This window comes from Carcharodon carcharias, chromosome 21 (assembly GCF_017639515.1).
Source record: "Carcharodon carcharias isolate sCarCar2 chromosome 21, sCarCar2.pri, whole genome shotgun sequence".
NCBI classification, from domain to species: Eukaryota; Metazoa; Chordata; class Chondrichthyes; order Lamniformes; family Lamnidae; genus Carcharodon; species Carcharodon carcharias.
Window position 1 is genome coordinate 10,302,242 of NC_054487.1, and position 17,152 is coordinate 10,319,393.

The 17,152-nt window shown below is 45.5% G+C and overlaps 1 protein-coding gene across 4 annotated transcripts in view; it reads right to left on the reverse strand.

Annotated features, from left to right (window-relative positions):
* cntn1b (contactin 1b) overlaps positions 1 to 17,152 on the reverse strand; it is an 836,554-nt gene that overhangs the window by 90,138 nt on the left and 729,264 nt on the right. For all 4 annotated transcript variants that reach the window (XM_041216323.1, XM_041216321.1, XM_041216322.1 and 1 more), the window contains 2 exons: positions 8,650 to 8,836; positions 4,161 to 4,273 (listed from right to left, as the gene is read on the reverse strand). In XM_041216323.1, coding sequence (XP_041072257.1) covers positions 4,161 to 4,273; positions 8,650 to 8,836 — 300 coding nt within the window. The remainder of the gene's footprint in view (positions 1 to 4,160; positions 4,274 to 8,649; positions 8,837 to 17,152) is intronic.

Here is a 17,152-nt window from a genome sequence, read left to right on the forward strand (position 1 = left end):
GAGTGAATGTTTGTGGATGGGATGCCAATTAAGTGGACTGCTTTATCCTGGATAGTGTCAAGCTTCTTGAGTGTTGTTGGAGCTGCACTCATCCAGGCAAATGGGGAGTATTCCATCATACTCCTGATCTGTGCCTTGTAGATAGTGGACAGGCTTTGAAGTGTTAGGAGCTTAGTTACTTGCGGCAGGGTTCCTAGTCTTTGGCTTGATCTTATAGCTGCAGTGTTTATATGTGTGGCCCAGTCCAGTTTCTGGTTAATGATAGCCCTCAGAGTGTTGATAGTGGGGGATTCAGCAATGGTAATGCCTCTGGATGTCAAGGGGTGATGGTTAGATCCTCTCTTGTTGGAGATGGTCATTGCCTGGCACTTATGTGGTGCAAATGTTACTTGCCAGTTGTCAGCCCAAGCCTGGATATTGTCCAGATCTTGCTGCATTAGGACATGGGCTGCTTCAGTATCTGAGGTGTCATGGATAGCGCTGAACATTGTGCAATCATCAGTGAACATCCCCACTCTCTCAACCCCTCCACTGTTTCAAATTATCAGACTGCTTATCTGACATTCAGTACTGATGAGCAAAAATTTCCTCCAACTAAATACTCGGAAAACAAAAGCCATTGTTTTTGTCCCAGCTACAAACTCCGTTCCTTAGTTACTGACTCCATCCTGCTGTATAGCAAATGTTCGAGACTGAACCAGACTTTTAGCAACCTTGGTGTCACAGTTAACCCTGAGATGAGCTTCCAACTACATTTTCAGACCATCATTAAGACCACCTATTTCCATATCTGCAACACCGTCTAATCTCATCCTTGTCTCAGCTCATCTGCTTCTGAAACTCCCATCTATGCATTTTTCGCCTCTAGACTCGACTATTCCAATGCATTCCTGCCTGGTCTTCCACATTCTGCCCTCCATAAACTTGATGCCATCCAAAACTCTGCTGCCCGTTTCCTAACTTGTACCAACTACTGTTCACCTGCCACCCAGTACTCGCTGATACACACTGGCTGATTAAGCAATGCCTCGATTTTAAAATTCTGTCATAGCTTTCTAATTGTTTCAAAGCCTTGCCCTTCCTTAATATATATTATATATATATATATATATATATATACATATAATGTATATTAACTCTATAATCTCCTCCAGATACAGAAGCTTCTAAGGTATCTAAATACATCATTGAATTCTGGCCTCTTGAGCATCCCTGATTTTAATCGCTCCACCACTGGTGGCTGTGTCTTCAGCTGCTTAGGCCCAAAGCTCTGAAGGTCCCTCCCCAAAGCTCTCCACATTCTTACCTCCATGGTCTCCTTTAAGATGATCCTTAGAATCTACCTCTTCACCAAACTTGTTGTCATTTGCCCTATTGTCGTCTTTTGCGGCTCAGTGTCAACTTTTTTTTAATAATGCTACCATGAAACCATTGGGATGTCTTATAACATTAAAGGTACAATATATATACTGTAGTTGTTGATGTTTTATATTGTGTTCGTTGGCAGTGGAGATCACACAATAATTTTCTGCAAAACTCTGTTTTAGACACACACCTGGTGGAACCATCACACTGCCTATTGCTTGTCTGGAGCGAGTGGCCTGCATTTTCATGGTTGGGCCTTATCAAAGTATTTTAGGTTAGCTGCCAGCACTCAGTGAATGCACTCACCCACCTCACCATGGTTGGGAGGTGATGTAGGGAGTGGGGTGGGGACAGCAGGGAATCTGTTAATTCCTCTGTGGAGTCCATTAAAGGCAGTCACCCAGTGGAATAGGAAAATTGGGGGCACAGTGCGGAAAGCCTCTGTGTGGCCAGCAGTAAGTCTGAAGATGTTTGCGCGGCCAAGAGTCTCATTCAAAGAGGTCTTTTGTAATCTGTTTTGTAGAGCCAAGAGCATATCCCTCCGCAAAATCCCTCAGCTTTGAAGGGATCATTGTTTCATGGGCCCTGGCAGCCTTCCAGTTCCTTCTCAAATTGGCCATTCTTCGTGTGCAAGCTTGGCCAGTACATGTTGGCAGCCCATTTGACTGTGTGAGGGCCTCATGCCTGCATTTCCTACAAAAGCATCTCAGCTAGTGCTTGGCAACAAAAGCCCCTGACTGGTGTTTTCTCTTGCCTCCTCCAGGGACTCAAGACCCATTTGTACCATCCCCACCATTACCCCTGCTGAGATGGTCTAACTCAACACAAATGAGAGTCAGTGTCTTTTCTGAGGAACACTGCAAAATATTCAGATCCTAAAAATGTAATGGGATCATAAAATTGAAGGGATTGGAGGAATGGGTGGAGTTAAATCAAGGATGTTGAATCAGAGATAATGAAAAGAAGCAGCCTAGAAATGATTCTAAACTACAGAAGTGCCCTGGCGAAAATGAGAAAGGAAGGAATTCTCCAATTGAACTACAGTGCTCAGCAGAATATGGAATTATTATATAAACTGACAACCTGACTTCATTTCCTCTCATATTCCATGGATATTTAATGAATCACCAGGCATTCCACAACTATCTGACCAATACTCAGACATTTATAATTTGTTGCTTTGTGGTATCACCTGAATAGCCATTTAAAATAAACTATTATTGATTCAATTTGGTTTGGCAAGCAATTCTGGCATATCTGTATCTTAACTTCAGCCTTGTGTAACATTTGCTAATAGGGGAGATCAGGCTCAGTCACATTTTAAAAGTAGCTGCTGAATAACAAGATGTACTAAACTTCGCAGTTATTTAAATTATATTTTATTGTATCCTTGGATGCATTAATATAGCATTTTACCAAGTGTCATTCCCGCGCCTCTTCCCTGTCACTTGGCACATTCTTCCTTTTCGAATAATGATCCAGTTCCCTTTTGAACACCTCAATTGAACCTGCCCCCACCACACTTTCAGGCAGTGCATTCCAGATCCTAACAACTCGCTGGGTATAAGGTGTTTCCTGGTGTCTCTATCACTTGTTTTAACAATTACTTTAAATCTGTGCCCTTTGGTTCTTGATCCTTCCACCAATGGGAAGTTTCTCCCTATCTACTCTGTCCAGATCCCTCATGATTTTGAAGACCTCCATAAAATCTCCTCTCAACCTTCTCTTCTCTAAAGAAAACAGCCCCAGTTTCTCCAATCTATCTACGTGACTGAAGTTCCTCATCCCTGGAACCATCCTCGTGAATCTTTCCTACATCCTCTGTAATACCTTCACATCTTTCTTAAATTCTGGTGCCCAGAACTGGACATGATACTCCAGTTGAGTCCAAACAGTGTTTTGTACAATTTAAAGTTACTTCCTTGCTTTTGCATTCTATGTCCCTATTGAAAAAGCCCAAGGTACTGTATGCTTTACTAACAGCTCTCTCAACCTGTCCTGTCACCTTCAATGATTTATGCACGTATACACCCAGGTCCCTCTGCTCCTGCATCCCCTTTAGAATATTTTATAAAGGCCCAGATCTTGTTTTCTGGATGTATCCCAGAAGATGCGCTGGGGGACCCTTCGCAAGTCCTAATGCAAGGATTCTGCTGGAATTGCACAGAATTGCTGTAAAATCAGTAATTTAAAGGTTAAATTCACTGAGCCTGCACTTCCAATTAAAGCCATTCTCAGAGGGAGATCACAAGCTATATGACAGCTCACCCTAGCAGCAGGAAGTACCTTTAGATGAGAGAGGGGAAATGTGGGAATAATGATGCAGGGGAGTGCACATTTCAGGGCAGTGATTGCTTTAATGTTCTGTTTGGTATCCTGGTAAATCAACAATGATAAATTCCAGCAGCTTTTCCAGTCCCTTTTGTTTCCTCCTATGCAAAAAAAGGCCTCTATCATCACCCACTATAGAAAGGAACACGAATGGACAATTGTAATTGGTGCTTCTGGGTCCTGGTCTTTGATGCATGGTACAGCAATCCCTGTGGCATGAGAATGAAAGTAAGTATTACAAAAATGACGCACACTGCTTGGGATCTTTCAGGCTATGAAGCTGATTTATGCCAGCCCAGGGGGAGTGATAACAGTGAGCAGGCCAGCAAGGTGATCCTTCCCTCAAAACTTTGTCCGATGAGAATTCTGGCAGATAACTGAGAAAAGGGAAACACTGAAAAAGGATAATGGGATGTCTAGAGTTTGGTTCATTTTTTTCCACATTTACTCTATTTGCAACATACCTTGTAGCCTTCGACATTTGACTCATTGTCCAATGGCTTGACTGCTTCCCAGGAAATTCTGAAGTAGGTACCAAGCATTGTGGTGTCGATTATTCTTGGAGGCTTACTGGGAGCTGGAAAATAATTCAATAAAATTCAGATCAATGGTGGATAATTGACAAGTAACTTTGGAAGAAGAAAAACAACTACAGGTGGACTGGGTTTTCCTGAGATATCTTCAACTCAACTTTTCAATTGAATTGTCAGCAGATGTGATCAATTTTAAAACTGAAAGGATACTGAACAGCAATGGGAAGATATTTGGGAATTTTCAGGCAATCGAACAAACATCAACAGGGAGTGTAAAGTTTATTCTCCTGCAACAATACAGACTACCAGAGACTCTTGCACTCTAAGTGTGGGGTGAAAAATTAGACCCAGTTATGCTCATTATTCGGGCACAATTGTCCTTAGCACACCAAAATGGTGTCTGCAGTGGCATGTACGTGCTCCTATGAGGTAAATCACACCCGAAGCCATTCTGGTGGAAGCACTAATGTGAGCACAGTGAATGTTTGCCAGTAGTATGCTGAGCAGGCAGGTCATGATGTTAATTTGTGTACAACACCGATTGATGCCATTTTGGAGCTCAATACTCCAGCCAGCTTCCTCGCTCAATCTCACACAGTTCAACACACAATCAGCACCAGGAAGAAGCCTCCACTGGCATTATTTTACTCCAGCCAGCTTCCTCGCTCAATCTCACACAGTTCAACACACAATCAGCACCAGGAAGAAGCCTCCACTGGCATTATTTTACTCCAGCCAGCTTCCTCGCTCAATCTCACACAGTTCAACACACAATCAGCACCAGGAAGAAGCCTCCACTGGCATTATTTTACTCCAGCCAGCTTCCTCGCTCAATCTCACACAGTTCAACACACAATCAGCACCAGGAAGAAGCCTCCACTGGCATTATTTTACTCCAGCCAGCTTCCTCGCTCAATCTCACACAGTTCAACACACAATCAGCACCAGGAAGAAGCCTCCACTGGCATTATTTTACTCCAGCCAGCTTCCTCGCTCAATCTCACACAGTTCAACACACAATCAGCACCAGGAAGAAGCCTCCACTGGCATTATTTTACTCCAGCCAGCTTCCTCGCTCAATCTCACACAGTTCAACACACAATCAGCACCAGGAAGAAGCCTCCACTGGCATTATTTTACTCCAGCCAGCTTCCTCGCTCAATCTCACACAGTTCAACACACAATCAGCACCAGGAAGAAGCCTCCACTGGCATTATTTTACTCCAGCCAGCTTCCTCGCTCAATCTCACACAGTTCAACACACAATCAGCACCAGGAAGAAGCCTCCACTGGCATTATTTTACTCCAGCCAGCTTCCTCGCTCAATCTCACACAGTTCAACACACAATCAGCACCAGGAAGAAGCCTCCACTGGCATTATTTTGAGGAACCATCAATTGCTTACGGGTTTGTTGCTAGTTGATTTCTTCTGCTTCTTCCTACAATTCTACCACTGTTTGGTGCTTTCTTTGGTGGTTTCAAGTTGCCAAATTCTATGGGGAGTGGTATGGAACTTGCTGAAGGACTTTCAGCTAGCTATAAAGCTTCTGTATAAACCTGTTGCTCCCAGATTTAGGTGCACTAGTAAGCCTTCCTCCTGGAATACAGCAGGACTGGGAGAACGAGCAGAGGTCACACTGAGCAGGACAAATTGCTAGGAGAGGGAGGAGGAGAAGAGCTCGCAGTAGGAGGACATATCTGTCTAGGGTCTTGAGGGAGCAATTCTCCTACCAAAGCCTCAGTGAGGGACAATGTGAGAGACGTCTATGCTTTAGTAAGGATGCCATGCATGAAATCTGCCACTCGTTGCAACCACAAATGTAACTTTATACCAGGGCAAGAACGACATTGTTTGAAGGTGACTGTAATAATACCATCCTTACCCTGGTATAAAGTTACATTTGTGGCTGCAACGAGTGGCAGATTTCATGGATAGCATCCTTATTGAAGCACTGACATCTCTCACATTGTCCCTCATTGAGGTTTAGCTAGGAGAATTGCTCCCTCAAGATCCTGGACCAGATATGCCCTCCTGCTGGGAGGTCTTCCTCTACTCCTCCTCCCTCTTCTAACAGCTTGTACTGTTCTCTATGTGTCTAGCTCTTTCTAGGCTGGAACTGAAGATTTTGCAACTTCACAGATTGCTATCCACTGCTGCTTAAGAGAGATCACTGAAGTTCTCTGTTCAAAGCGAGCTAACTCTATTTCCTTCTGTCTCGGCAGAGATAAGTAATGAAATAAACTCTCAGCTTTGCAAGGATTAAGCCTTGCCACGTGCAGGGTTCCACCTACTGTATGAATCACTTTATGGGCTCTACAAGCCAACTCTGCTCTCCAATACCCTCAAAGCTCAGCTGGTGTGTGGCCATAGGCAGCTACTTATGCAGGTCAATGCCTGATAACCTGGCAGCAGTCACGGTGCCTTTGTTCAATGGCAATCCATTCCAGCTGAATTTAGCCACAATGGCATACTAAAGGTTACAAGTGGGAGGCATGAACTATATGCTTGAAGACTGGTTGATGACTCCATGGCTGATGCAGGTCCAACCTACACACACACATGCACAGTACGCATAGAATGGAAGCCACACAAAATGCAGTAGAACAGACCACTAGCATGCTGAAACAATGCATCCACTGTGTGGGCCTCTCTGCAGGAGCTCTGTAGTACTCGGCAGAGTGGGTGTCAGGATTTGTAGCTGTCTGCTGCATGCTGCACAACCTGATCGTCATGAGGGGAGAGACTCCAGAGAATATTAGCCCTCTGCTGATGCGCCTAGCCAATCAACATTGAGATTAGTGCTGGCCACATGGAGAGATCATTCACATGAGCAGGCAATACAAATATATCGTGATCCCTGTGTCCAATTTTGCCGGCTGTTCAATTGGGTCTCCATGGTCTCTCCTGCAGCGTGAACTCTTTGCCATGTTATTTTTGCATTTCTTTTTGGTTCTGCTAATACTCTCAGAATGGGTTACTGCCTCAACAACAGTATCCTCCAGATAGTTTGATGGGAGGAAGGGGCTGGGCTCAGTTAAAGGGATTAGAGTTCCCTACTTCCTGATCATTTGTTAGCGCTGGAAAATTCATAGAGGACTTGGATGAAGATAACATTACACTTGCTTCTGGCACCCTGCATTGTTCAATAACCTATTGCCATTGCTTTACATATGGAGGATGCTGAATGAGCTATCGGAAGACTGTGAAGAATGTCACAAATTGGGTTGCTGCCTCTTCTTGTTTCTAACTAAGTTGCAGTGTTGTGAAAGACTTCACCCTTAATTCAGGAAGATTACTCAGGGAAAGCCAAACAAATGAAGCTCAAGGAAGAACCCTGTTAGAATCTCAGCCTCTTTGGTCTGTTTAGTAAGTTCAGCTGAGGGGTCGGAGGGGGGAGAGCTTGATGGGGGCATGCGTGTTAGAGTTGGCTGGGCAGGTGTGGTTGGGATGGGGCAGCAGAGGGGCGCTAAAATTGGCTTCAGCATCTTCAGATGGAAAAATCAGCAAGACTTCCAACTCCTGATCACTGGGCAATACTTCTGTCGGGAAGTACACCTGGATGGGAATGGAGGAATTGAGCAGCTTTTCATGTACCTGTAGTATTTAATTGTTCGATTATTCTGTGTTCGATTATGCGAGTGCGGTAACTGATCTATGCTCACTCTGCTTGAATGGTTAGGCCTGGGTGTTGACTCGGAGCTGAAGTAAACAGAAAGACATAGAAGGTGAGCTGTAAGCATGAGTGCAGACATTTTGTGATTGCAGGGATATTTTGCGAATAAACCTGCTGTACACTTAGAAACACGTGTCATCTCTGCGAAGCTCCAGGTGTATAAATATATAAAAAATTGGAGAAACATAACAGTACCCTTCAGATTAGAAGGGCCTCAGAAGTTGGTAATTTTAAAATAAACAAATATTTGCAACTATAAAGCACCTTATCATTGAAATCTCTCAGGCTTCACAGAGAATTTTCCAGGACAGTGTCTCTACACATGTGCAGTAGCCACGAAGAGTCATTTCACAATCAACAGCAAGGTGTTAATCTGCTTTGTTGGTGATGCCATCAAGGAAAGGATGTTGGCCCAAGGCACTAGAGCAACTCCCTGATAATTGTTTAACTTGCACCATGGAATCTTTAATATAGAACTAAACAGGAAGATGTGGCCATTGTATAAGATTTCATCTGATTGACAGCACTTAACAGTGCAGCACTCCCACAGTACTGCCTGCTGGAATTATGAGTTGATGGCCTGGTATGGAGCTTGAATACCCAACCTTCTGATTTGGAGATGAGAATGCTCATCCTTCAGCCAAACTGGCACAGCAGAATTTCAGATGATAAATAGTCCAATAATTGACAGCCACATCTTTACAACAAGTGATTCTGAAATCTCACATCACTAAAGTGATACATACGTGCTTTTCTTGTAGTGATTGCAACTTGTTGACTAGAAGGGCCAGCTCCTGCTTTGTTGTAGGCCCTGACTTCCACAAAATATCGTGTATGGGGTTTAAGGTCTCTGATTCTTGCAGTCGTGTTAGTTCCAATTGTTCTTACTCGCTGAGCAGCTGCCTCGGTGTCGATGTCCCTTCGGTACCTGATCTGCAAAGAGAGTAGATGAATACAATTGGAGGCAATTAGTGTTTAAAGTAACTTCTGCCTTGGTTCAGAAACTCAAGCAGTAAATGTCCAGCCTTAAAGCAACAGGGTTGCCTGTTGAATCTGCTATTGGGGAAGAGGGTAAGGCTACTACGGATGACTGAGGGCCAGGAAAATGTGGGTGTGGTAGGGATTTTGCAATTGGCTTCAGTATCCCAGGTTAAGAAAGGAGTAAAATCAGCCAGAAGTACTGCTTCTGATTACTGTACTCTTGTTGGATGGGAATGTGTGGCCACCCATTCAAGGGCAGGACCAGGCTTGCCTATGGTGCTTGCTGTGGTTCACACTGAGCATCAAAGTTCATACAGTAAATACAGTCATGTAGCCAAAGATACTGGGAAATTGCACTCTACCTCAGCATGGGTCAATGTATTCCAGCAAACTGGAAGGGAGGAGATCAGCAACAACTGACCCTGCCCCCAAACCCCCTCCCATCATCATTTAATCTAATCCACCCAGCAGGCTAACAACAGGATCACATCAGTTGCCCATTTTATACTCTGCCCAATGTTACTTTCCACTGACATAGCTGTTTGGATTAGGTTAAAATTACCCATAAGAACATTGAGAATAGGATCAGGAGTAGACCATATGCCTCGTCGAGCTTGCTCTCTCATTCAATATGATCCTGACTGATCATAGTCCTGAGCCTCAACTCCACTCTCCAACCCACTCCTTCTATCCCTTGATTTCCTGAGAGAACATCTACTTACCTCAGCCTGAAAGATATTCAATGATCCATAAACCTCTAGGGTAGACAAGGTTCACAACCCTTTGAGCGGTTAGCGCCAACACCCTGCAAAACAGGAGAGCCACCCAGCGCAGAAAAAGGATGAATGATCTCCTCCATTCCACCAGGGTAAGTCACTCCACTCATCACTCTTAACTCACACTCACAAACCTATCACACATCCACAAGGATCTCACACCTCAAGGGACAACACCACTAACTCTCACACATACCCTCACATCGCCATCAGGCTCATAACCTCTTGAGCTTGTGTCCTTATCCTGACCATGGCTCCGCTCACCACACAAAACATTCCACGAAGTGCCATACATCCTGCTCACTCCCCCCAACTGTTTTCATGAAGGAGAAGCTGGCTCACAACAGCAGGGAGAGGTGCCAGACAGGGGTGGGGGGGTGGGGAGCGTAGAGTGGCCCACATTAGAGGCCTTGCTCACTTTGAGGAGAGTGCCATTGGGCTGATTGGTGAGGATGTGGACCGTGCCTGCAGTGATGGTGAGGTTGGTGGTGAACACCCACGTGGGGATCTTGCGCCACATCATCCCACTCTCAACGTAACTGTGAGTGCTCTCTCTTCTGCTTTTGATTCTGCTGCAATGCACTAATCATCTCCACATTGGTTCACAGGGAGCTCTGCCAAGTGGCCAACACCCTCAGCCAGCCAGTCCCTCAGCTACATCCACGTCCTCACCTTCAGCCAAGAGGACACCTCCTCCATTGAAGAGCTGGAAATAAGCAGCCTGGAATACTCGTCACAGAGCTTACCCACACCCTCCACCAGTGCAGAGACACACACCTTGGCAGGATCTAGATCTAGACCAGGCTCAGGTTCACAATCAAAAACAGAATTACCTGGAAAAACTCAGCAGGTCTGGCAGCATCGGCAGAGAAGAAAAGAGTTGACATTTCGAGTCCTCATGACCCTTCGACAGAACTTGAGTTCGAGTCCAAGAAAGAGTTGAAATATAAGCTGGTTTAAGGTGTGTGTGTGTGTGTGTGTGTGTGTGTGTGTGTGTGTGGGGGGGGGGGGGGGGTGCGGAGAGAGAGAGAGAGAGAGAGAAGAGGAGGGGGTTGGTGTGGTTGTAGGGACAAACAAGCAGTGATAGAAGCAGATCATCAAAAGATGTCACCAACAGATTATTGTTTTTTTGTTTTTAACAGGTTCACAATCTGTTGGTCACTGCACAGACATGTATCCGCAGCAGGAGGAGGCAGGGTCAACTGAGCTTCCCAGGACTCAGAAGATTGCTAGGGAAGAGGCGCCTGTGGTCCAAGTTAAATGGTGAGCCTCTGGATTAGGCCTTCCAACTCATTGTGGAGAATCAGCAGAAGGTGAGGGAACGTCACGCAGAGCTGTTGGAAGCCCTCAACAGAGTGGCATTCGAGTCAGAGGAGTGTGGCCCACACGTATGGAGGTCTCCATGGGAAGGACGCCATGGAGACCCTGGTCCAGCAGAATGTGGAATTGTGCGCAGACCTGCACTCCATTGTGGTAGCCATGGGTGAGTTCCTGCAGTGGGAAATGGGGCCCCTTGACATCCCTCCAGGTACTCCTTCCCCTCAAGGAGTCTGGCCGGGCCCTCAGGCACCCGAAGGGAAGGAAAGCGGCAACTAGACATCATTGGGTAATTCACTCAGGAATCTCAGAGGCTATCCTCTCCCTCCGAGTCTGCTTTTCCTGTGACCCCCTCAACCTTGTTCTCTGTCATTGCAGAGGGAGCAGCCAGCCCACAGGTGGACAACCAAAGCAAGCCGGGGCCGCCAAGGCCTCAGATCTCCATTCTCTCTTCTGATTTTACAAAATGATACTGGTGAAGTTTGTCCTTAGCTCCCTGGTCCTTTCCTCTCCCCAAGTCACCCATGCCCTTTCTGCCATCACTGTTGACCCCCCTGGCAACACTTTCCACCTCCCCATCCTCACCTACAAGCCAGAACCCTTTTGTTCCTGGGATATCCAGGTGAACCTACACGTTTCCTTCCTTCCTGAGAATCCTCCTCCCATTCACATTGACCTTCCCGACCTCTCCCTCCCACCCCCAGGGTCCATGTCTGCCTCCGAGTCCCCACCAACCATCCTTCCTGTTCCTTCTACCGCTGTCGTCGAACCCTCACCTCCCACCCTACCGGCTTACTCTGCCCTCAGTCATTCTCACCATTCCCTCATACCACACCTACCCTCAGTTCACTCCCTAGGAGGCAGCTATTGACTCCAAAGACCGCTCCCTTGCTCATTCACCTGGATATCCCTCCTCTTTACTCCCTCCACCCCCTTAAGTCCTGCCACCTTCCGAACTGCTTCCTCCACACAAAGTCCTTCCCCTCGCCGAACACCTTCCATCTCTGAACTCCTTCCCTTAATCCTCCCCCCCTTTACACCTCAGTTGTCGTAGTCTCCCCTGTAATACCCACCTCCCCCGTACTCCCTCCCCCCTCCCAACCTCACCCCACCCCAGTACACCTTCCTCTCCCAGTCAAACTTAGACCTTCCTCTCCCACCAGTGTGGTACACCTTCCTCTCCCACTCACACTGGACCTTCTTCTTCCCCCCTCTCGACGTAGCAAACCAAGGCCAAGAGACTGACGTCCTGAAGCAGACCTTCAACGGTGATCTTCCACCTTCTGTGAGCTGCTTCACGGCAGAGCCACATTCACATAAATCCACTCAGCATACGATGCACGTGTTCCTCCAGGCTCCGGTAGCTGTAGGGCTCCAGCTTCTTCTGTTCCTCAGATGTCTGCGATGTGAGAAAGGCCCGGACTTCTGCACATCACACTTGTCAAGATGTGCTCTGCAATGGCACTAACGTAGGTGGCAAATTTTATGTGGGGTGGGGGGGGTTGGGGGTGATTCCAGCGGGCAAGGCTTAAAGTGATATGTGGATGTATTAAAATGAAGTTCCCAACATCCGACAGCGGGAAAGATGGCCCGCCATTGATGGGCAGAGGGGATGAGCACAACCTGGTTTCACACTGTCATGAAACCAATTTTTGGCCTTCCCACCACATTATTTGCTCACACCCATCATGATACCGACAACAACGGGCACGGAAAATTCCAGCCTAAGTCATCAATATGTATTGCAAATAGCTGAGGCCCCAGCTCTGATCCTTGAGGTGCTTCACTAGTCACAGCCTGCCAACTTGAAAGTGCCCCATTTATCCTTACTTTCTGCATCCTGTCTGTTAACCAATTCTCAATCCATTCTAATACATTAACCTGAACTCCATGAGCTCTTACCTTGTATAGTAACATTTTGTGTGGCACCTTATCAAGTGCCTTTTGGAATTTATCCACTGGTTTACTTCTATTCAACCAACTAGTTACATCCTCGAAATGCTCTGATAAATTTGCCAAACATGATTTCTGTTGAGCCAAGTTGTCTCTGTCTGATCATAAAGGTACAGTACCTCAAATCCAGCGCCTTTGGGGCTCAGACCGTGCCAAATTTCAGATACTGCAGGATTTCAGGTTGAGTAGTTTGGGCTGTGGGCGGTTTGGGTCAAGCGGGTTGGATGAGGTCAAGGGTTGTCTGAAGCATGGGATAGAGCAGTGCGCGAAATGGTGAAGCCGGTAACTCATCTGGAGCTACACCGTGCCAATGTAATGCCTGGCCGAATTGTGGCTGAATTGTCCAGGGAAGCGACTTTTCTAAAACTTCACTCAATTAAAATTGATGCATGGAACATTATAAACATGCCCGGTTTTCGGGTAGCCAGAATTGAGGTACTCTACCTGTACTATGATTTTTCTAAGTGCATTCATTGTTAAGAGATTCCAGCAATTTTCCCAACAACTGATGTCAGGAAAGTGGCCTGTAGTCCACTGTTTCCTCTCTACTCTTTTTCTGGGATCACAGTGTTAAATATGCTAACTTCCAATTTCCTAAGTGTAACTTTTGTCATATCTTAAAGCTTAATGCCTTGTAGAAATAAATAGGCTCAAATTAAAATGTTGCATGCAATATTTCTGCTGAAGTTTCTGTTCAACATGAATTTGCTAGCAGGGCAAAAGGTAACCAGGAAACATTACATCTGTACTAATGCTATCCTCATAATTCCCAAACAACTACATTGACACTTGATTAAGATAAAATCTCAAATATTTTGCTTGCCCAGCCATGCTATGCATAATGCTTGATAAAAATGTCAGAGATGCCAAAAGCCGGTTTCAGTGAACATTACATGGATACTCGTGGGCAGCACTCTTAAAATGTAGGCTGAACATGCTGGAATTGGACAACAGCCAGCCTCAGATAACAAGGGCAAAGCAGAAGATTCCACAGAAGGACTTAAGACTATAAGGCCCTGACAGGAAAACAACAAGAAGTTTCATGTCAGGAAAAAGAGCACCAAGGTAATGCAAGGGCATGTATCATCATTTTCCATATGGAAACGAACGCAATACATGGGGTGCACTTTCAAATGTGAGTTGTGGGCCTTCTGTGCAAATGTGAGTTACTGAAGAAATTCAAACCAATGAATGTCACACCATGTGGCAATTCATCCTCTTTTATTAATTTACATGTTAATAAGGTTTTAGAAGCCAAATGACCATAAAATAGGAGGACAGAAGGTGAAGCAGATGATAAGCTATCCCAGTAGAAGCCTTTCACAGTATATGAGTAGGAGATGGTGGGATTAATGGGGAGATAAGTGCTGGTCCTCAGAGTTGCAAGGTTGTACAGACCACCTGGTACATATCATATTAATCACATCCTCTACCACGTATCATGCTAATCACCATATGTTGCATCAACATGTCCAATCTGACTGATTGGTCACAGGTCCTTAAAGTAAATTAAAAAAACTTCACCTGAAATGTCCAAATATGTCGGTTCTAATAATATTCCACATCTACCCTTTTCAGAAGTTATGAAGAAGTCTTTAGGGTGCAGGGTAGAAGGACATTCAACTCTACACTGGCCATCATCAATCATATTTATAGTGTGAAGCAGCAGGTACATTGCACCCATTATTTAGACCATAAAAATTGGAGCAGAAATTAGGCCATTCGACCCATCGAGTCTGCTCTGCCATTCAATCATGGCTGATAAGTTTCTCATCCCCATTCTCCCGCCTTCTCCCCATAACCTTTGATCCCCTTACCAATCAAGAACCTATCTATCTCGGTCTTAAATACACTCAATGACCTGGCCTCCACAGCCTTCTGTGGCAATGAATTCCATAGATTCACCACTCTCTGGCTAAAGAAGTTTCTCCTCATCTCTGTTTCAAAAGGTCTTTCCTTTACTCTGAAGCTGTGCCCTCGGCTCCTAGTCTCTCCTACTAATGGAAACATCTTCCCCACGTCCACTCTATCCAGGCCTTTCAGTATTCTGTAAGTTTCAATCAGATCCCCCCCTCATCCTTCTAAACTCCATCTACTATAGACCTAGAGTACTCAAACTTTCCTCATACGTTAAGCCTTTCATTTCTGGGATCGTTCTCGTGAACTTCCTCTGGACCCTCTCCAGGGCCAGAACATCATTCCTGAGATACGGGGCCCAAAATTGCTCACAATATTCTAAATGTGGTCTGATCAGAGCCTTATAAAGCCTCAGCAGCACATCCCTGCTTTTATATTCTAGTCCTTTATAAATAAATAACAACATTGCATTTGCCTTCCTAACTACTGACTCAACCTGCAAGTTAACCTTAAGAGAATCCTGGACTAGGACTCCCAAGTCTCTTTGCACTCTAGATTTCTGAATTCTCTCCCCATTTAGAAAATAGTCTATGCTTCTATTCTTCCTACCAAAGTGCATGACCTCACACTTGTCCACGTTGTATTCCATCTGCCACTTCTTTGCCCATTCTCCTAAACTGTCCAAATCCTTCTGCAGCCTCCCCGCCTCCTCAAAACTACCTGTCCCTCCACCTATCTTTGTATCATATGCAAACTTAGCCAGGATGCCCTCAGTTCCTTCATCTAGATCATTAATGTATAAAGTGAAAAGTTGTGGTCCCAACACTGACCCCTGTGGAACTCCACTAGTCACCGGCCGCCATCTTGAGAAGAATACCGTTATCCCCACTCTCTGCCTCCTGCCAGACAGCCAATCTTCTATCCATGCTAGTACCTTGCCTCTGACACCATGGGCTCTTACCTTACTGAGCAGCCTCCTGTGCGGTACCTTGTCAAAGGCTTTCTGGAAGTCCAAGTAGATAACATCCATTGGCTCTCCTTTGTCTAACCTACTCGTTACCTCCTCAAAGAATTCTAACAGATTTGTCAGGCATGACCTCCCCTTGATGAAACTATGCTGACTTTGCCCTATTTTACCATGCACTTCCAAGTATTCTGAAATCTCATCCTTAATAATGGACTCTAAAATCTTACCAACGACCGAGGTCAGGCTAATTGGCCTGTAATTTCCCATCTTTTGCCTCACTCCCTTCTTAAACAGGGTGGTTACATTAGCGATTTTCCAGTCCTCTGGGACCCTCCCTGACTCCAGTGATTCCTTAAAGATCACCACTAACGCCTCCACTATCTTTTCAGCTATCTCCTTCAGAACTCTGGCGTGTAATCCATCTGGTCCAGGTGATTTATCCACCTTCAGACCTTTCAGTTTTCCTAGCACCTTCTCCTTGGTAATGGCCACCATACTCACCTCTGCCCCCCGACTCTCTTGAACTTTAGGGATAAGAATGAGGCAGAAGATGGAGTACTGATTTTGAAGGGTCAGCAGCATCCACAGGGCTTAATTTCCTCATAAAATGCCTTTGAATACAAACATTAATAGGCTTTCTTTACAACTGGCCGTTGCAACAACACTCATAGCGCATGTAATGTAGAAAATGTCCCAAGATGCTTAAAAAGAGTGATATCCACTACCGACATCCTGAGGCTATCATTGACCAGAAACTGAACTAGACTAGCCATACAAATACTCTGGCTACAAGAGTAGGTCAGAGGCTAGGAAACCTGCAGCGAATAACTCATCTCCTGACTCCCCAAAGCCTGTCCACCAGCTACAAGGCACAAGTCAGGAATGTAGTGGAATACCCTCCACTTGCCTGGATGAGTACAGCTCTAACAATACTTAAGAATCTTGACCATCCAGGACAAAGCAGCCCACTTAATTGGCACCTCTTCCACAAACATTCACTCCCTCCACCACTGACGCACAGTTGCACCAGTGTGTACCATCTGCAAGATGCACAGCAGGAACTCACCAAGGCTCCTCAGGCAGCACCTTCCAAACCCACGACCACCACCATCTAGAAGGAAAAGGGCAGCAGATAGATGGGAATACCACCACCTGGAAGTTCACTCCAAGCCACCTACCATCCTGACTTGGAAATTTATCGCTGTTTTTCAATGTCGCTGGATCAAAATCCTGGAACTCCCTCCTTTAACTGCACTGAGGGTATACCTACACCACCTGGACTGCAGCAGTTCAAGAAGGTAGCTCACCACCATCTTCTCAAGGGCAACTAGGGATGGGCAATCAATGCTGGCCTAGCCAGCGACGCCCAAATCCCATTAATGAATTTTTAAAAATGTA